General features: G+C 34.2%; 2 protein-coding genes and 1 pseudogene across 2 annotated transcripts; 2 read left to right on the top strand and 1 right to left on the bottom strand.

Moving 5' to 3' along the window:
- The first annotated feature begins 332 nt into the window (after nt 1–332).
- LOC143627167 (protein FAR1-RELATED SEQUENCE 5-like) lies at nt 333–2,052 on the top strand. The gene is made up of 4 exons (XM_077097053.1): nt 333–584; nt 669–1,238; nt 1,349–1,784; nt 1,931–2,052. The coding sequence occupies exons 1-4, from the start codon at nt 333–335 to the stop codon at nt 2,050–2,052; spliced, it is 1,380 nt and encodes a 459-aa protein (XP_076953168.1).
- Nucleotides 2,053–10,714: 8,662 nt separating this feature from the next.
- On the top strand, nt 10,715–11,599 carry LOC143627131 (ethylene-responsive transcription factor ERF039 pseudogene; annotated as a pseudogene).
- A 5,049-nt stretch (nt 11,600–16,648) lies between these two features.
- LOC143627155 (putative glycosyltransferase At5g03795) lies at nt 16,649–20,084 on the bottom strand. Its single transcript, XM_077097046.1, has 4 exons — nt 19,601–20,084; nt 19,375–19,511; nt 18,276–18,624; nt 16,649–17,453 (listed from the first exon to the last, which is right to left on the bottom strand). Exons 1-4 carry the CDS (start codon nt 20,015–20,017, stop codon nt 16,770–16,772), a joined length of 1,587 nt encoding a protein of 528 aa, XP_076953161.1. The 5' UTR covers nt 20,018–20,084; the 3' UTR covers nt 16,649–16,769.
- Nucleotides 20,085–20,515: the final 431 nt, after the last annotated feature.

The following is a 20,515-nucleotide window of genomic DNA, read 5'->3' as shown; positions in this document are numbered from 1 at the left end:
GATAATAGAAGTTATGTTATTTAAATAATAAACAAGAAGATGTTTGTTTTGTTCAATTTCCATTGTGTTTGTTTATTTGAAATAACTTGTGTACTTGATGCTTTGGAATGAATTAATGATAATATTGTCACTTAATAGTGTCACATGTGTTTTGAGCAATCTGTACGTCACACTCAGGCGTTTCCGCTTTAGCCGGGGTGTTACAGCATTGTACTACCGTCACACCTGTTTGATACCAACATTACACTCATGTGTTTTATACGTGTTTTTATGTATGCATTTTGTGTACATATTTTTTTTATCTTTTTTTGTAATTATATGACATATACGGCATGATATTTGTACCATTTACTGGCGTGGATCATCATAAGAAGTGTGTGACATTTGGTGCTGGTCTAATATATGACGAAACTATCGAGTCTTACAAGTGGTTACTCGACAAGTTTCTTAAAACACATAAAAAACAGCCCAAACTCGTTTTAACCGATCAAGATGCTGCGGTTAAACAAGCTGTTCATGCTGTGTTTGACCAGTCAATTCACCGACTTTGCATGTGGCACATTGTTAAGAAGATACCATTAAAAGTACAATTATTTTAATTTTTGTTTTAATTTTTTATTTTTGTTATATATGATGCACATATGTAACGCTCGTGCAATTTTTAACAGATTTCGGGTGACTTATTAGAAAATACAGATTTGCGAGTTTCCATACATAAACTGGTGTGGAACTTGTTTATAACACCTTCTACATTTGAAGAGCAGTGGAAATTGCTTATTGATGACCTTAATTTGAGTGATCATCATTGGCTTACCGAGATTTATGCAATTAGGGAGCAATGGGTCCCTTGTTATTTTAGAGAAATACAATGGTGTTGCCTTATGAAAACCACATCGAGATGTGAAAGCTCCAACTCTCTTTTTAAGGTCAACACCAGTCATGCCAACATGCTTGTCCAATTTCTATTGTGTTTTGGCACTGCTCTTGACAGACAACGAAAAACTCAACTCGAGCTTGACATTGAAACTAGTACAACGACACAAAAAATGCCCGAAAAACTGCCTTTGGAAATACACGCGTCCAAGATATATACACGCAAAATATTCCTGGAGGTTCAAAAGGAAATTTACAGAGGAATGAGGCAATGTTATATTACAACTTCTTCGGAAATAGACGGCGTTAAAAAATTCAACATTGCACATACCAACAAAAGATTCAAAGTAGTCAACAATTATGTGGTAAGTTTGTTTATGTTTTCTGTTATTTTTATGTTTACATGTTAACGCTTACTTTCCTCGGCATTCACCTTATTTTTCATGTTATATTTTTTGTTGGTTAAAATACGTAGGTCGACTTTAATGCACATGATACAACTGTTTCTTGCTCGTGCATGGGGTTCACGCGTGTTGGATATCTGTGCAGACATGCTTTTTGCGTGTTTAGGTACAACCAGGTCGAATTGATACCTGACAAATACTTGCCTGCTCGGTGGATGAGAAACGTGCTTCCGGACAGGGTTCATGACATCTCGAACACATATTCGGCTGAAGATGACGAGGAGTCCGTTATTAGACGCAACATGTTTGAAATATTAACCGAATGTGCTGACCGGCTGAGACACAAACCGGATTGCCTCAATTCCCTCCTTGTCCAGCTTAAAGATATAAAAGACAAGGTGTTTAAAGAGTTCCCGTCTGAGCCACCTTGTAACAGTAAACGTTCGATTATAAGCGAGCTTGTTAGACAGCCCGACACGGTTGTTGTGACTATCAAGCCACCGACTGGTATTAGAAATAAGGGGTCGGGTACTAAACGTCAAGTCGGCGTAGTTGAAAAACTGCTGGAAAATTGTAACAAAACCCAAGGCTGTGTCACAAATGCAACAAATACGTGATCGATCATGACTCCCGTAACTGTGAAAATGTCAAAGCTACCAAAGAAGCCGCCACCACCGCCGCCGCTGTTTTAGATGATGTTGTTGTTGCCAAGTCAACCACCGACCGTTCCGTCAACCGTTATGCCACACGGTCCAAACGTGTTGCTTCTACTTGATTTTATGCATTTAATATTACATGCATGCTTTATTTTATGCACTTTATGTTACATACGCGCATTGCATTGTTATATATTCAATAAGCGCGTCTCATGTTTTCGTATTAGACGATTATGCATTTTAATAAATTTTGAAATGACTGCTGGTACAGCCCAATAAAACTTATGTTTGTGTAATACAGATTAATATTTTGATTTTTATACTTGCCTTTAAACCGTTTTAGACGGGTGCAGTTGCGTGGTATATATCGTCTGCGCATGTTTTCTGACCCGTGCATTATCATTTGTGTGTTGTATGTTTTATATACCTGTGTTTTTTTTACATTCTACGTTCTGAATATTGTATTGCGTATACACATTTACACACGCTTTTTGATGTTACACTGATTATCAGGTTGCGTGTACTCATTATAATGCGTATACGCATGTTCATTCTTTTTTATTTGCACCTCTTAATTTAACGTGTTTTTTAATCTCCAAAATTGTATAATGTAATGTATGGTCACTATCTATCATTACTATGTTTTCGTGTTACATGTGTGCATCACACATTGGTCCCCATATATCCTTTCTCATATTACACGTGTACATTACGCGTTGGTACCTGTATATATCCTTGTTATGTTTTCATGTTACACATGTGCATCACACTTTCCATGTATATTGTACCAGTCACACGTTCTGCTTACATGTCGAACATCATCGTATACGTTGCACATTCCCTATGCATTTTTACACACATTCAACTAACACAAACACTTGCATCCATACCATTCAACAGTTCTATTAACTTGCAAATATTAAAACAAACAAAACAACCAAGACAAATGTTTACAACCGTACCATCCAGCCATCTAATTCAATTACACGTGTCAAAACAAAACAAAATAAGCATGCATAAACTACATGACACTATATGTTTTTATACGATTACCGTTTATTTCAACATTTATCCATTAACCCTCCTTAAAACGAACCTTTTTAACCACAACCTGCTTTGGTTTTTTGCTTTCCCACTCTCTAGCATCCGCCAACATGCCATCCCTTACATTGTTTACTCCCGAAAGCAACATGCAAGGTATGTACTTCATCCTAAGAATATTGATCTGCTCTACCTTTTTGACTTCTTCCACGCTGAAGTCACATTCGACACGATCTCCTCCTCTATAGCACTCCATGTGTCGCATCGCGAATACAGCACAATCTGTTACGTTGCTTGATGTTTTCCATGGTAACTCCACTCTTGTTAGCGACCATGTACGCATAATCTCTTTAGCCTTTGGGTGTCCAACCAATGTCAGGTACCTGCCGAATATGTCAATCTGTGTAAACAAAAAAAAATATCATTATAACAAACGTGTATGACAACAGTATATATTTATAATGTAAATACATGTTCAACTTGTTAACATAATACGCATGTGTATCACCGACCGCCTACTTGTATTTATCGCTAATAATATTTTTATACTGTGCCTTGACTTACCACTTTGTACGGCGTGCTTTTGTTCGCGTAAACTGTGCTGGTTCTAACTCCATACACGGTCTTCACCATGTTGTCGAAAACATAAACACCAGTTTCCCTCATGTCGAAAGCGATTACGTAAAAGTGATTTTTTTCATAAATTGGAAACAACACCGCATCATACTCTCTTAAACCCATCTTGCTTTCATCCTTATTTAGCACAGACAACATGTTTTATTTAAACGCGTTTACTCTTTGTTCATGTGTTGATTTCTTCTGTGTAAGCATCCATCCAATCTTGCATATTTAATTAATGCCACTTCAACATTAGTTTATATAAGCGTTATTCAAATTATTCTAAGGCTATATATACTGTAAACTTACAATCGTTGATGCGCGACAAAATAAACGGTTTATTGACCCCGGGCTTCTAAATTGTTCTTGATAGTTTAAAACCGTGACCCAACAGTCAACCACGCTTCGCTGAACCGGATTACTCGGCAACAGAAACTCCAACAAATAAGCTCTCGTGGAAACACCATAGTCAGCGTCAAACATATCCTTTATGTGTAATATTAAATTTATAACAAATACTAACATTATATATATTAAATTGAAAACTCCATATGTTTATATAGTACATATATGTATTATTCATGCATCTATAATTAACAACACGTATACGCACTTTAATGCGTATACGCAATAATATAGTAAGTGTACATATGCACCAGCTTAATAACGTGTATGCGTGAAACATCAATACTTACATAATGTTTCATGAACCGTACACATACACACTGTTGCCATATTAACGTGTTACATATATGCATTAATATGTGTGCATATTGCTACATACACGCACTACTATGTTTTCATATGTAATTACAAACATAATACGTGTATAAAAAATTAATAAAACATTTTTACCCGAATGTTTTATCAGCAATCCCGTCTTCATCCTCCTCCGAAAGTTCTGTAGATTTCAACCTTGTGCTCTTTCTTTCTTTATTCTTTTTATACTCTACCAGTCCTCTTAGGTACCGACAAACCATCATTTCTTCATCACTCATCACCTGTTCTATGTCAACCGGTTGGTACGACCCTATATCAATGCCACCTGATTCTTGGGAGCTGAAACCGAGACTGAAACTCGGTTTTTCATAATCGACTTCTTTTGTTTTATCTGTGATATTCTTTATCACGTCATCCAGCTTCAAACCACCCTCATCCTCTTCAGCATCGTCTTCAATCTTCTCACCATCAACGTTCGCATTGTCACCCTCCTCCTCTTCAGCCTCGACTTCAATCTTCTCACCATCAACGTTCGCATTGTCGTCATTCGACGTTTACAACATCTTTGTAGAAATTTTTATACCTGTCAACAAAAGTCTTTATCTCGCTAATTGTAGGAAAAGCCGAACGTGCTTCACGCAGAGCTCCTTCGATTATTTTTTTGTCTTTGATGGCATATTCGAATAGCGTGTCAAGCTTGGTCACATGTCCCTATTAATAAAAAAGCACATCATAAGTTATTAATGCTAACAGTCCCATTATAATAAATATATACACGTGTGATGGTTGTAAGTCGTACCATCTGATCATTCGGGCTATACAGATTTGCAGACGTGTTAGTCTCTGTTTCGTCCTCGCTTTCATCTCCATCCACACCCAAACACATGTCCCTAATCTCACCCTGTCCAAAACCTCCATGTTTCTTTTCTAACCTTTCCTTTTTTTCAGATTTGCCATGCTCCAAAATTTTATCGGGCTCATTCTACGTTCCACATTAAACCCGGGAGATGTGACTCTATCCACATAGGTTAACTGCCATTTTTTACAACCGTTAGATACACGCACGTTTAATAATGCTAAAAAAATTTACAATCATTTATTTAATGAAATTCGTACCACAAGTATCGTCAGCGGGCCAGTGAATATTGATTTCAGATCGCATCTTCTCCAACCAGACTTGCATTTTTTCATTGAATCGACGATGAAAGAGCACCAATCAATATCACAGATGTTTGTGTCGTCTCTTATGTGATGAATGAATTCAAGCTTGCACTTCCCCGTCTGTTGAATCTCACCCATGGCGCTAAGGAACATCGCCAAAAAGTCAAGCTTGAACATCATCCCACCGTCATCACGATTATCTTCAATCTTTTCAGCTATCTCGGTTGGTGCGACATACGTTCCCCTATACCTCTTTTTCCAAGTTTCTTGTATTCCTACAAACTTCTTGGTACACTCAGTCGACGATAACTGTATACCGCTGTTTGGTATCCCGAGCAGTTGGTGGATTGTGTTGTTGTCTATTTTGAGCTTATTGGCACCCAAATCAATCTCCATATTAGCCGCGTTGAACTTATCAACCACGAAATGCCCTAACCCAGCCGGTATACCGTCTACTTTAAATTGTAGCATTTTCCCAAATCCTATGCTTTGAACGGCGGCCCGTTGTGTCCTTGACAGCTTTTTGATGCATGAAAAAAGCTGTTTTGGCGACGAGCGAGTCCTTAACACACCTCCTTCATACTTCTTTGCCACTATTCTCTTTCCCTTTGCAGTTTTCTTTCAACCTGTTAAAACACAAGTAACACGTACGTTTAATACAATAATAACGCATATATGTATACATATCTAAAACACATGTCATACATGATTATGGCCTACATCTAACATGTCGTAATATGCACGCGCTTTCGTACACGTAATACATCGAGTCCGCTTAAACGTGAAATACAACAGTAGTATGCATGTGCATTTATTAATGTAATGTGTATACGTATTACAATAATGATGCGTACAACACATATGCACTGCATACATGCAATACGTTATATCTGCATCAACATTTAATACACACATATACGCGTAAATGTCTAACACATCGGTAGTGCGTATTTGTTATACACCTAAACGTATAAGACACATTAAATCATGTAATGCATATACGTATTGCACTAACGATACAAATAATGCGTAATCAATTCATATGCGCACTACATTAAGTCTACATTAATGTTTAATACACCATATCCGCGTAAATGCTCGACTCATCTGTAATAAGTATGTGCTATATGCGTAAACGTATAAGACAAATTAATATTGTATCTACCTAAATTGGTAGTGCATAGGTGTAATACAACATATAATGCTCGTGTACTCACCTTCATTGCTTTTGGATACGTCAACATCCAGTGTTCCACTTCTCAAAACGCATGCACGTTTTGATGATCTTGATATAACTTTTGCTGTAAAATATATGAAATATCATATATGTATATAATACGTGTTAACAAGTATGTGTGCGTTTGAGAGTTTTTTACCTGGACTCGCATCCTCAACGTCCGACGATATTCCTTTATTCGATGTCCTGCTCCTTTTATGCCCTGATGACCGTGACTTATTTGATTTTTCTATAGGTGTAAAAGAAATAAATAAACGTATAAAATTAAAAAAAACAAAAAAAATATACAGTTGACCATTTCATGCTTTTAAAAATAACGAAAAAATAAATAAACTTTATATCTTACCTGTGTCTATATCAGTAGCCGGCTGTGTTTTACTTTTTTCTTTGTTATATACGACTCTTATCTTTTTGACCACATGTTCTGTCTGCTCGTCGTTGTCCGCTATAGGCACTTGTATTGGCCTTCCGGTTTCAGCAACTGTTTCATGTCGTTTGCCTTTCTTTGTAAGTTTTAAAATTGTCATTTCCTGTTATTACCTATATAAATTATGTCCACGTGTTAGTAAACATGATAAAAGTTTCATATATTTGCATGTACATATACCTAAACAAACACCATACAATTCCTTACTCTATTCATGTTATAATGTAACACACCTATGCATTTATATACATTTTACGACCATGTAAGACAACATTAAAGTATTTTTACAAACTTATCTATAAAACTCTCAATCAGTCACGGTAATTATGTGCTGCGTATATGCAATCGAAAAAATAGTAAATTTTCATCAATGTTTTATTAATTTGTTAAAAAAACATATACATATATAACAGAGTATAATGCGTATGTGAAGCGATATATGCAAAATAATGTTCGATCTACTAATGACTCATGTAACAACCAAAAAACGCACAATAATATCATATGTTCGTTCGATTATATGTAATATGCTAATGAATCATGTAATACATATGTGCAATACACGTATATGAGCTATTATCAGCATATTGTAACCCGATTTTGAGATATAACTCAAGAAAAACAGAGAATAATGCGTACGTGTAGTGGTATACACAAAATAATGTTTGACTCACAACCAAAACGCGCAATAATATCATGTGTTCGTTCGATTATGTGTAATATGCTAACGAATCATGTAATACATATGTGCAATCACACGTATACGAGCTATTATCAGCATATTGTAACCCGATTTTTAGATATAAGTCACGAAAAACAGAGAATAATGCGTACGTGTAGTGGTGTACACAAAATAATGTTTGACTCACAACCAAAACACGCAATAATATCATATGTTCGTTCGATTATGTGTAATATGCTAATGAATCATGTAATACATATGTGCAATCACACGTAGACGAGCTATTATCAGCATATTGTAACCCAATTTTTAGATATAAATCACGAAAAACAGAGAATAATGCGTACGTGTAGTGGTGTACACAAAATAATGTTTGACTCACAACCAAAACGAGCAATAATATCATATGTTCGTTCGATTATGTGTAATATGCTAACGAATCATGTAATACATATGTGCAATCACACGTATACGAGCTATTATCAGCATATTATAACCCGATTTTTAGATATAAATCACGAAAACAGAGAATCAGCTATTGAATAATTACATGATAGTGTTACTCGGCTTCGATTTTATGTTATTCGCGTTTAATCGGGCGGCTGGTTTGAATTGTGTTCGTCTGGTCTTCAATAAACCCTAGGTTGGATGAACGACGATTGAGAATTGAGATGTGCGTGAGATCTGGAGAGAGAGGGGATAGATAGGAAGCGATGGTTTTGGGAGGGTTTTTGTTATATTTTGGTAATTCCTTAATTGCCTTTTTCTAATAAAAACGGGACTTCTTGTCAGATTATTTTTTTTTTCCAGTTTTGATTAGGTGAAATTAATGAAAATAATAGAGTTCTCTAGTTCTCTCATTTAGAAGAGTTCTCTCTAGATCTCACCCATATATATATATATATTGGGTGGGGGGAGGGAGATTCTATATAAGCACCATTTTATTTTCTATTACATATATTTGAAATTTCTGAGATGACCCCGTATATAATTTTGCATCTGTGTCACACTTGTAACTTTAATTTGGAGAAGCAGAAAAACAATAAAAAAAATAGATTCTGAACTTGAAGGTTGTATTCTTTGACTAATGTATATTTAATAACATAATATAGAATGAATACCAAATACAGTAATTAAACAAAGCAAGTGTGGTAATGCTTCTCTCATGTCATTGCATAATGCTTAACAAAACGTCATCCTAATTAAATATAATAATTCTTAAGTAATATATAGACGTGAATATAATTTTTATTTTGTATACTCTCACCATGTTTCAGTTTATTACTTCATTTCATTTTTATTTATATATAATACAGAATAATTTAATTAACTCACTGAGTTTTTAATATTTTAACTGTTAATAAATCATCATCATCGTACTCAGTATATCCACCAATAGCAAAGCTATGGTAGAGCCTGAGAATGGTAAAATGCAGACAACTTACCTCTATTCTTTAAGAGTAGAGAGACTGTTTCCGGTGAGAGCCCCGGCTCGATAGATTTTAAAACTTATGTGTTTGGTATAAATAGAAAAGACTTCATGTTACAAACTTCATAATACACTGTTCAAATATAACTAAAAAAACCTATACTTATGTAACTATCAAATGGGTGCATGCTTAACATTAACCCATGCCTAATAATGTATGTAAGGAGTTGTTAATAAATACACATCTTATGTATTTGTCATACATGTGCGGTGTTTAGTTTAGTACCAAAATTGGGCATAGCAAAGAGTCAATTCTTATATATATATATATATGGTTAATGTAAAAAACAATATTTTTGTGAGAAGAATAAGAATAGATCTAGGCCCTTGGATCTATGATCTAGTGGTTGAGATTGGTAGTTTCTAAATAATTGTATTGTTTCATATTTACATTGTATAGTGTCATATTTAGGTGGTTTCTTTTATTTTAAAGCTCTTCTCACACTTCTCACAAAACACTTGTTTTTTATTTGAACTCTTTTCTATATATATATATATATATATATATATATATATATGATGAGTATCATTACAGAACTCTTAAATTATTTAAGAACTTGAAGGAACCCTTAAAAATTAACGCTTTTTATAAAAAAAATTTATGTCATTGTTATTTGAGTGTAGTTTTATCATTTTTATATTTACATTTATGATTACAATTATACAAATTAGTTTTTACACATATCTAATTTTCTTTAACACATATGTAAGTTTGTTATTACATAAATTTTACACACATGTAAACTTTTGATTTACATATGTAAATAAAAAATTTATATATTAAACATGATAAAACTACTCTCAAGTAATGTTATTAAATTAAAAAAATATATAAAAAATATTTGGTTTTTTTGAAGTTCCTAAAAGTTCTTAAAAAAGTTTTTAACTTTTTTTGAGTTCTTATATGAATAAGTATATATATATATATATATACTTATTTATAACGAATACTAATTATATGTTTGATAATCTAGAAGAATTTGAAATAAATATCTTAAGTCGTATATATAAATGTGTTCACAATATGCATTGTAGGTGTTGGTTCACTATCTCCTTTATTGAAAACGTTTAAATATATAACTTACCACATATTTTTATAAATTATTATAATTGAAAAGTTTATGCTGTCATGAATTATTAACTTATATGGGGTACACAAATGAAACAAAAAGACAAGATAAGTTGCATATAAAGATTGGACACATGCATCATGAGCTCCTCATATTCATGTTCATGTTCTCTAATTCCCAACCACCACCATCACCTCTCCACAACCACCAGTTAGTTAAAGTCAAAAGAAGAGACAGGTGCGGGCGGTTGGCCCTAAACTCAGCCCATTAGTTACGATTTACGAATCCTAGTATAGTCCCGGTGTATCAATATTATTGCTATGTACTTGTAATCATTATCACTCTAGTTGCAATATGTGAACGTAGGTTAATCTAGAGAATTCTAGACTGAACCACAATTTATCCTTGTGTTCTTTAATTGCTTTCGTGTGTGTGCAAGATCCTAACCACCACCATGCCCAAGAAGACCAACAACGATGGCGAAACCACCGTCTACCACGGTGTCCGTCAACGAAGTTGGGGCAAATGGGTATCCGAAATCCGGGAGCCAAAGAAAAAATCAAGAATATGGCTCGGCTCATTCGAAAACCCCGAGATGGCGGCTCGAGCCCATGATGTAGCAGCCATAGCCATCAAAGGTCACTCAGCTATCCTCAACTTCCCTCACTTGGCTCATGAGCTGCCCAATCCGGCTTCCAAGTCACCTAGAGATATACAAGCCGCGGCCCTCAAAGCCGCAGCTTCAGCCACGGCTGAAGTTAGTCCAAGAGACTCCAATAACATGCAAGCCGAGCTTGAAGCCAGTATTGGCAGCTTGCCTACTTATGATGATATATTTCTTGATTTACCTGATCTCGGACATCGAATTGATTGGGTTTTGTATTCGCTGCCGGAGTATATAGTCGGAGTTGAGACCGGTGATGGTGAATTATGGCCACAAGAGCATGTCTCTGGGAGTTATTGTTCATAAGTAAATTATGTTAATATGTTAATATCATTTAGATTGAATTTCGAAGTAATTAAGTACTCTTAAACCGTCTTTATTTAGTCAAGGTTGGCCAGCAACAAGTGTTATTGGAGTGGATTTTCAAATTTTTAGTTATTATTAGTTAAAGCTCATTTGCTTATTTATATAATAAATCAGACTCCATGTTTTGTGTATGAGAGTCATGATATTTTGTAAACATTACACGTTTGCATAAATAGTAATAGTGTTTCGTATTTCGTTTTTTAAGTTATTTATAAAACCTTGTATACACTGTGATTTATGAGAAAGAAACAGTTATCATTTATTATGTATTTTGTAAATTACTATCTTCTTATATAAATCTAAATTTAATAGAAAGTGATTTTTAGATTCTTAGTTTTTACTAAAAACGGGTTGGGACCATTTTTCTTTAACAAGCATATATGGCTTGATGCCCCCATAACCAATAAAAGAATTGAAAATAATGTTTTTTATTTTATAATAGACAACCAAACCACAAACTTTAATTTTTTAAAATTTAGCCACAAATTAATACTATTATTTAATTTTCTTCTTTTCTTTTTAAAGAAAAGACTAAATACGTCTTAACTTTTTTTTTCTGATATTCTGGTTTAAGTTTTATGATGAACTTAACTACTACCGATGTCGGTACCCGTATTCGTTTTTATGCTTTTCACTCGATGTAAAACGCAAGTCATTATTATTTTGGGTATATCACGACCTTATTCCTTTCTATGATTCTCAATCGATGTAAATATGTGACGATATCCTTTTGAACATATCACAATTAAATCTCTTTAAAAAAATTGGTTGATATGTCGAATGACAGTACCATAACGAATCGATACCAACAGAAACTAAATTTCCACCTCATCGCACGAGGGATTTCAACTGGTAATAGATTAAATGATCATGGAATTTAATAATTATAGGTGATGATATAATCCAGTTATAACCAAATTAACCTTGAATGGTACAATGATAAGCATATGACTTCTCTCACAAAGGTTTCAATTTCGAATATTATTTTATTGGTTTTTTACATGTTCTTTTAAAGGCCAGTTGTACAGCATAAAGTCATAAACTACGATTTACCGAATGCCACTGGTTAGTGTTATGTGTGGCAATCATGACCCATTCTTCAAATAATGAGTTGATTTAAGTAAAAAAATATTTGCATAAGGTAGATCTGTACGGTTAGGTCAAACAATAAGACGGGTCAATTATGGTCTTATTAAATCATATAGCTGGTTAAAACAGACCACTTTTATAAAACTGTCATTAAACGGGTCCAAAGGAACAAAAGGGTTAGCACCATCCACGATCATTAATTGTCTCCACCATCTAATTGTTGTTATCGGCACAACTGCCGCCTCCCCTTCCATCGCCCCTACTACCTCCACCGGTGTTCTGATCCGTGCAACATAGATTAATGCCACCATTGCCGACACCACCCGCGACACCGCCATCATGGTCGCCACCCCCCACCATCATCGTCGGGGAGTCCATTGCCACTACCACAGTCACCAACACTCTTTTAACTCTTAGTAGTTGTTTTCCCATCAACTTCTTTAAACCACACTCAAAAGGTTAGCTGGTCCCGTTTTTATAAGTGGTATGGGCTTCATTTCCTAAATTTTAGCCACGACATAATATGTAGGACCCTTCAAAATCAAGACATGTTCTCAACACTTGAAAAGGAAACGTGACAAATCCGTTTTGGACCATTTTTGTCATATAGTGACATGATTCATTTGTCACTCTCTCTTTAATGTTTCCATTTAGCCATGAGATTTTGGAATCTTTAGTGTTTTGTTTGATTAGGTAAAACTCACATGTGTGAAAATGTTAGTTTTATGGTACTTGAGGTGGAGGTATTATTCATGTTGTGACAAGTATAGAATTGGAAATCCGTAACACAAACACTTAACTATTATATATATTATACACTAGTTTTTAAACCCGTGTATTTAACTATTATATATATTATACACTAGTTTTTAAACCCGTGTATTACACGGAATTTGTCAAATTACCAAAATTTAGGTATTTAATCATATGTAATTTATGGATTTTCTTTTTAATTTATAGATTAAATTTAATATTATCACACACACGTACTTCAAATGCTACATATTTATAATTTTCATTTTTCTAAGATTGAAATAATTTTTTAAGGTGGCATAAAATCGGTACCGGTACCGTACCGGTACCGATACCGAAATCGGTACCGATTTGGTACCGAATCGGTACCAAAGTTTTAAGTTTCGGGATCGGTACGGTACCGGTATTTCCCGATTTTTTACCCTCAGTACCGGTACTATCCCGGTACCGTACCGGTACCGAACCGAATATTTCGGTACCAGTACCGGTACAAAGAATTTCCAATTTTCGGGATCGGGAAATCGGGATCGGTACCGGTACCATCCCATGCTCATCCCTATAAAGATATGTTACATTAACGAACTTAATGTGGATGAAGATGATGTTAATGCTAATGTAGATGAAGGTAATGTGGGTGAAGATGATGCTAATGTAAATCCTAGTATTGATATATTTGATTCTAGAACTTGGGATGGGCTCACTCCAAACTTGATTAATGAATTGGTTAAGAAAGGTCCCAAAACGATATGAGAGCCTAAAAATTCGCTTAAGTTCGATCATTTTGATACACTATTTTTGTTTTGTTTATTTTTTTACAATTGTATTCGTATTGGGGTTTTATGGTTTTATGAAATTATGTAAAACTTACAATATATATCCTTAAACTTTAGTTAACTTTTGTAATATGTGAAAATGTTTACATATTTTACCCCTCATATTTATCAAAAAAATTGACAAACTTACCTTTTTTTTTTGGCTTTCGTCCATATTTTTAAATATATAATGTTCTTAAAAAAACAGAACCAACCATTATGACGTGCTTATTTTTGTCGATGTTTCGATATTAAAAAATTTCAAAGCCGATTTGTAGATTATAATGTACAAGTCAATGAGCATTAGGTACAACTTAGATATGCAACTAAAAACCTATAAAATGTTTATAAACACCTCTCGTTCTATTTTACATTATCAACTATGAAATTATAAAACCAACCCTCCCAATTATATAATTCAAAACACAAAACCATTCGAATAAAATCAACTCAATGTACACATAAACTTCTATTTAGTTGTGGTTTGCTGCCTCATAAACTTAGATTAAAGATCGGATGTTCAATGACATTGATACGGAATATCGATTCATCATGTGGTTTATGTAATGGCACAAGTGTTTGACTTTACATGTTTTTTCTTCATGTTTTTCCATCATACTAAGTTAATCATTTTTGTATTACACAAGTTAGGAAATTGTATGGACGAAATGTAGAAAAAGTTTGAATCTTTGGTATGTATACTAACTACATATAACATTATTACTTTGTTAAAACATATATAAGAAACTATTTTTTTTCTTTTTTCAGTATCGAAACCGCTATAGAAGATGTAGCAATGCAAGTAGCAAACAAAAAAAGAATCTTATCCTCCACCAAATGTATCAACGAAACATGGGCATCAACCTCTTTATGAATCTTTAGATAACATATTCGCCAATGATGAATGGTGGTTGAAAAATCAAGATGAGATAATTAGGATACGGGAGAAGTATGACTAACACATACAAATATACATATTCATTTCTTGCTCTCAATATGACTTTTATCCGGTCACAACATTTGGAACCACAAAAGTTTTGATCTGAAAGTGTTTCACGACTCTCAGATATCCAAGACAACCCGTTTTTTGTCAATTTCCCCGACATATAGTGGGTAGGCGATCATGTAACCCCAGCATGTGTAACACTTAAAACAAGAGTTACAAGTGTATTATACGGTTTATACAGTTCTCAGCATAAAATATCAAACAAAGAGTGTTGCATTATGCGCCCAAAACACGTTTGTGGTATTTGATAACACGCATTCGACTGTTATAAGATCGTATTAACAATTACAACCTTACTTATAATTACTGAAGTACAAAACACACACATGTATAATTAAGAAGAACAAAAGGTGGGGTGATTCTTTTTACGTGGTTGTGGTATAGGACAACGTTAGTAAAGTACTAAAGTTTTGAAGCATGTGGTGTTATTCTAATATAGTCACGTGTGAAGGCCCACAACACACCCTTCCTATCATAGTTAAATCTGCAATGTATGCCAGGTTGTCCCGACGCATGTTTATAACCAGAATGAAATGACCGGGAAGAGACTACAAAACCAGTAAACAACTTCATTCGAATAGCTCAGTTACCATTTAGACCAGTTGAACTGGCGAACGGGACATGATTTTAAAATTTTTTACTTCTAAAATCCCAAGTTAGTATTTCTCGTATTTTGTTAATACTGCAAATCCACATACAAAAAATAAAGTGGTTCCACAATTTGTTTTAAATTAGGTATATGCTAACTTTTAAATTATTTATGACATAATCCGTTTATTAAATTGATCCAACTAGTAGACGGTTTGATGAGTAGTTCATTTAAAAAAAAAACAGTGAACACCCCTTTTTACCTGGCATGTTTTGCTTTTTCTGCCGTCTATTCTGTCTGTCATTTCCATAGATTTGGGAATCTATTATGTTTATTTGTTCATACACGTGTTCAATCTAACAAAGCTTGTATACTGTAGTTGCATCATTTGTCCATATACCTTACAAAGTTAAAATTTTGTCACATTGTTCAACAAAGGGGACATGATCCAGCTGTCGACGTTGCTCAATTCACTTTTTGGCATGCGGATATGCATAAAGTGGAAGAATGTGCATGGGTCGGTTTACGTTGATTTTGGATTCAAACCGAACCCAAACTGATATGCATAAAGTGGACCGCCAAGGGTGTGCATGTGTGGGTTTGGCTTGATTTTGGATTCAAACTGAACCAAAACCAAAATGTCAGTTTCAGGAAAGCTCCGGTTTCTTTTTTACGTATCAGTTTGGTTTGATAACGCGCTAGTTTTTTAGTTTTACCTTTGTGCTTGAATTGTTCGGAATTTTTTTACTCAACATCCTGAATTTAGATCTAAAACTCTTGGCCTAAAATTTGTTAATCAAATCAAGCCTAAAATTTGGGCCATAAAACCATAAAATGCATAATTCAAAATAATAAATGTGGACCCAAAATATAATTAAGCAGTCCCAAACCAATAAATGAGAAAATACCATATATACACAAACACATACAACAAATAAAAAAAAATCAAGTGTATTCACACGATAAATACATACATATATACACGTATACATAAATATCACACAATAAATAACAAGATCAGGGTGTTGTTTATCTATAGTGAGGTTTCAAGAGCCATATATAATCACACAACAAATAAGCAAAACTCATATACCAAGTAATAAAAAAAGAAACTAATGTGTACCTGTAAAATCTTGAATATGGTTAAGCCTACTAAACCAGATTGAATGCAGAATCATATGAAACATATCATACTTTACAGGCGTACGGTCCCAGTAAAAATGCCGCTGCAGCATTTTCACATTATTTTGCATCATATGATATCGCTTCATAGGTATAGCTTCTAGAATATCTTTCAATTTAGGAATATCATTTTCAGCCACAATAACAGAAAAAGCACTCCAATTCAATACTTCATTCAACGGAGGGACGAAATTGTCAGCAATAATAACGGGAACGCATTCATAATATATGGCTTCCACTATTCTCGGGCTGTTAACTTCAAAGCCCATTGGGCAGATGCAATATTTGCTGGATTTCATGTGAAGAGAATAGGATTTTGTTTTGTAGGACATGGGCCCGGATATTATCATTTTCTTGTCTTTATTGGCCCAGTGTTTAATGAGGGTCGGGCGGACCCTACCGTGCATTCCTCCAGCAAAGAAAGCGAGTATAAGACGTTGTGAGATTTTTTTACCACCCATGTTTCTAAGTGGTCTTCTAGGGTTTCCTATGGTGGTTTCTGGTAATGAAACGTCCTTCCCGGCTATGAAAACACCTTCGGAAGTGTCGGCATTGCAGAGGGCTTTTACGGTATTTTTTGTTAGGTCCTCGTGTTCTTTTAATGTGTATGGACCCTGAATAAATGTAAATCAAAGTGGGAGTGTGAGACTGATGTGAGGGCAAAATGGTCACTTATATAGATACTTAGACCACCAAAATATCAAATTTGACCATTTTGCGCAGCGCTATACCATAAGGTAAAAGAAAGAGTTAAGCTGGTGAAAGGGCAAAAAGGTCATTTATTTAAATACAGTCTTAGATCACCATAATATTAGGTTTGACCATTCTGCTCTATACCATAAGATAGAAAAAGAGTTGGAACTGGTGTAAGGGCAAAATGGTCATCTTTTAGATACTATTGGGCCATCAAAATATTAAATTTGATCATTTTGTGTGATACCATATGGTAAAAAAAGAGTTAAACTGGTGTAAGGGCAAAATGGTCATTAATTAGGATGCACTACTTAGACCACCAAAATATTGAATTTGACCATTTTGTGCGAAACCATATGGTAAAAAAAGAGTTTAACTGGCGTAAGGGCAAAATGGTCATTAATTTGGATGCACTACTTAGACCACCAAAATATTAAATTTGACCATTTTGCGCTATACCATAAGGTTAAAAAAAAGAAGCTAAACTGGTGTAAGTGAAAAATGGTCATTTATTTAGATATACTTAGACCACCAAAAAATTGAAATTTGACCATTTTACGCTATACCATAAGGTTAAAAAAAGAGTTAAACTGGTGTAAGGACAAAATGCTCAAAAATAAAAAAATTGGTGATGTAAACAGTAAACGCTAATGAGTTTAAAGTGTCCCTTTAACTAGAAAATGTAAGAGTCATGTCCATTAAAATGTTTACATATGACTTTTTTGTTGTAACTAGCATCATACCCAATCATGGCAAGCAACTAGAAAGTGATCTGAACCACGAGTCCGATTCCAGAAAGGATATTTTGAAGCAATCTTGTTGACATAATCTCTTAGAAAGATTGATAGTGGCTTGATATTATGTGAGTCAGGAACATAAAGAGCACGTTGGAGTTGGCGTGCACTGTATGGTAGATAGAATAGGTGGGCCTTTTGAGGGTCCCGTGTGACAAACTGTTTGCTTGACTCCATAAACTTCATAAACCAACCTTCTGAAGAATAAATTCCTCTGAGATAAGGAGTATGGAAAATAGGTCTCTTTCCATCTTGGTATACATAAACTTTCAATAATAACTCCATCAATTCATAACTCCTGTTAAAAACAGTCAGTAAATTAGCATGTAATGATTCATGCAGATCAACTTATAAAAAGAAAACCAATTTGTGGTGCATTTATGATTTCTTTTTCATATATTAAACTTAGTGCACACAAATAACTGAATTAACTTTAAGAACTAGAGCAAGAAGTCCTATGTTTTTAAGAAATTATTCACCAACCATTCATAATTCTAGATAAAAAATATTATGTTGTGATCACGTGCAATGCAGAATGATTAAACTATACCTATTCCACAGTTTCTTTTCATGAATCTCTATCTGAGAAGCCTATGGTTTTGCTTCAATCTTTATACTTGAAGCATGACTTGCATCATTCCCCTTAATTGTCCAAACTGAAACCACACAATGACCAAACATAACTGTTCAGATCCTTACGCTCCACAAAATAATGTTCACTAATCACTACCACCTTTTCTCTTTTAAGGTTTACTTATACATATGCTAATAACACAAACATCACTACATCAGAAAAAAAACAATAGTTGGTAGGGTAATAATGATATGTATTAATCCATTCAAGTGATACACTTTTCGAAACAAAAAGCACAATCGGAAGTTTATAAGGTCATGACTCATATTGAAGCTCATATGTGTGCATCATTAAATATGTGGTGCATACTGGTAGATGATAGTGTAGGAAGAATACAAATCAGTATGATCTTACATGTTCACATCTATAAATGAATTAAACCATGTAAGAATTTTGCAAGGACCTCAAATTTACCTTTCAAAAACGGTTATATTTCTGAATAAAGGTACATAGAGATTTGGGTCATGGTAGTCAACACCAACTGAGATAGTGTCAAGCTCCTTTTTGGCATACACGAGCGCTTCATATGGTGATAATCCCTTTAAATCTCTCTACAAATTCAGCTTATCAAAAAATCTAATAATAATAATAATTAAGGAAATTGAACATTTCATTATCATTAGAAGCTTAGTAATATTACCAGATAGCGTTTACGTCTTCTTTCAGAAGCAGAGGAAAATGATAAAGGTAGTACTGATTTATTAGGTTTATTGTTGTCCACCTGCTTCCTTGTTTCATTAACTTTCACTTTCTCTTGCACAACTACAACTGACCGAACTAACTGACTAGAAGAATTAAGCATAGCGGTCTCGGGGTCTGTTTTAATAGCCTCATACTGTTTATCTCTGGTCAAAGGAGGAGTGATTTGACTTTTCAAGTTAATATCAAAGTGATTTGTATCAGGGAGAGACGAATCCGGTATCGTAAGTTGATAAGGAAGTGTTTTCAATTGAAAAAGAGCAAAGGTTATTGTGATGATGGCTCCAATAGGGAGTAACTTCTTCCAATCAATTTTGAATATTAAAAAAACGACGATATTCTGCACTATCTTATTCATCTCCTTAAAATTCAGCACTTGCTTCTACTGCTAAATAGACTGTATAACCAATTTAAATGTCAATATTTATGGTCATAAATACTGAATTCTCTTCATAAACCTAGTCCTCCTCGGGAAAATAACACCATAACTTTTGTCTTTAGCATATTCCAACAAGTTGCAATGTTTCTGTAAAAAAAATTATAAGTCGTCAAGTTTTTGTAATATTCATAACTTGGAACAAAGATGATATCTCGACTTAAAATACAACCATCTTTGCTAAAAATGGAAATATAAATGCATGACTGATAGAGCGAATTTAAAGCCATAAGCAAGTAAAATGTGGCATTGCTTATGATAGTTTCCTTAATATATTAATCTGATTAAACTAACTTCTAATTTCTATGATGAATATAATATTTAGTAGCTCTAGGTCTGTAGACGAACCAAACATTCAGTGAATTGTTCATAAACCGTTCGGCGGGAAGTTTGTTTATTTAATAAATGAACGAACATGAA

This window comes from Bidens hawaiensis, unplaced genomic scaffold (genome assembly GCF_021521415.1).
Source record: "Bidens hawaiensis isolate Kalapana, Puna unplaced genomic scaffold, B.hawaiensis_p1.1 tig00004599_1, whole genome shotgun sequence".
NCBI classification, from domain to species: domain Eukaryota; kingdom Viridiplantae; phylum Streptophyta; class Magnoliopsida; order Asterales; family Asteraceae; genus Bidens; species Bidens hawaiensis.
This window is presented reverse-complemented; position numbering and strand designations above follow the sequence as displayed.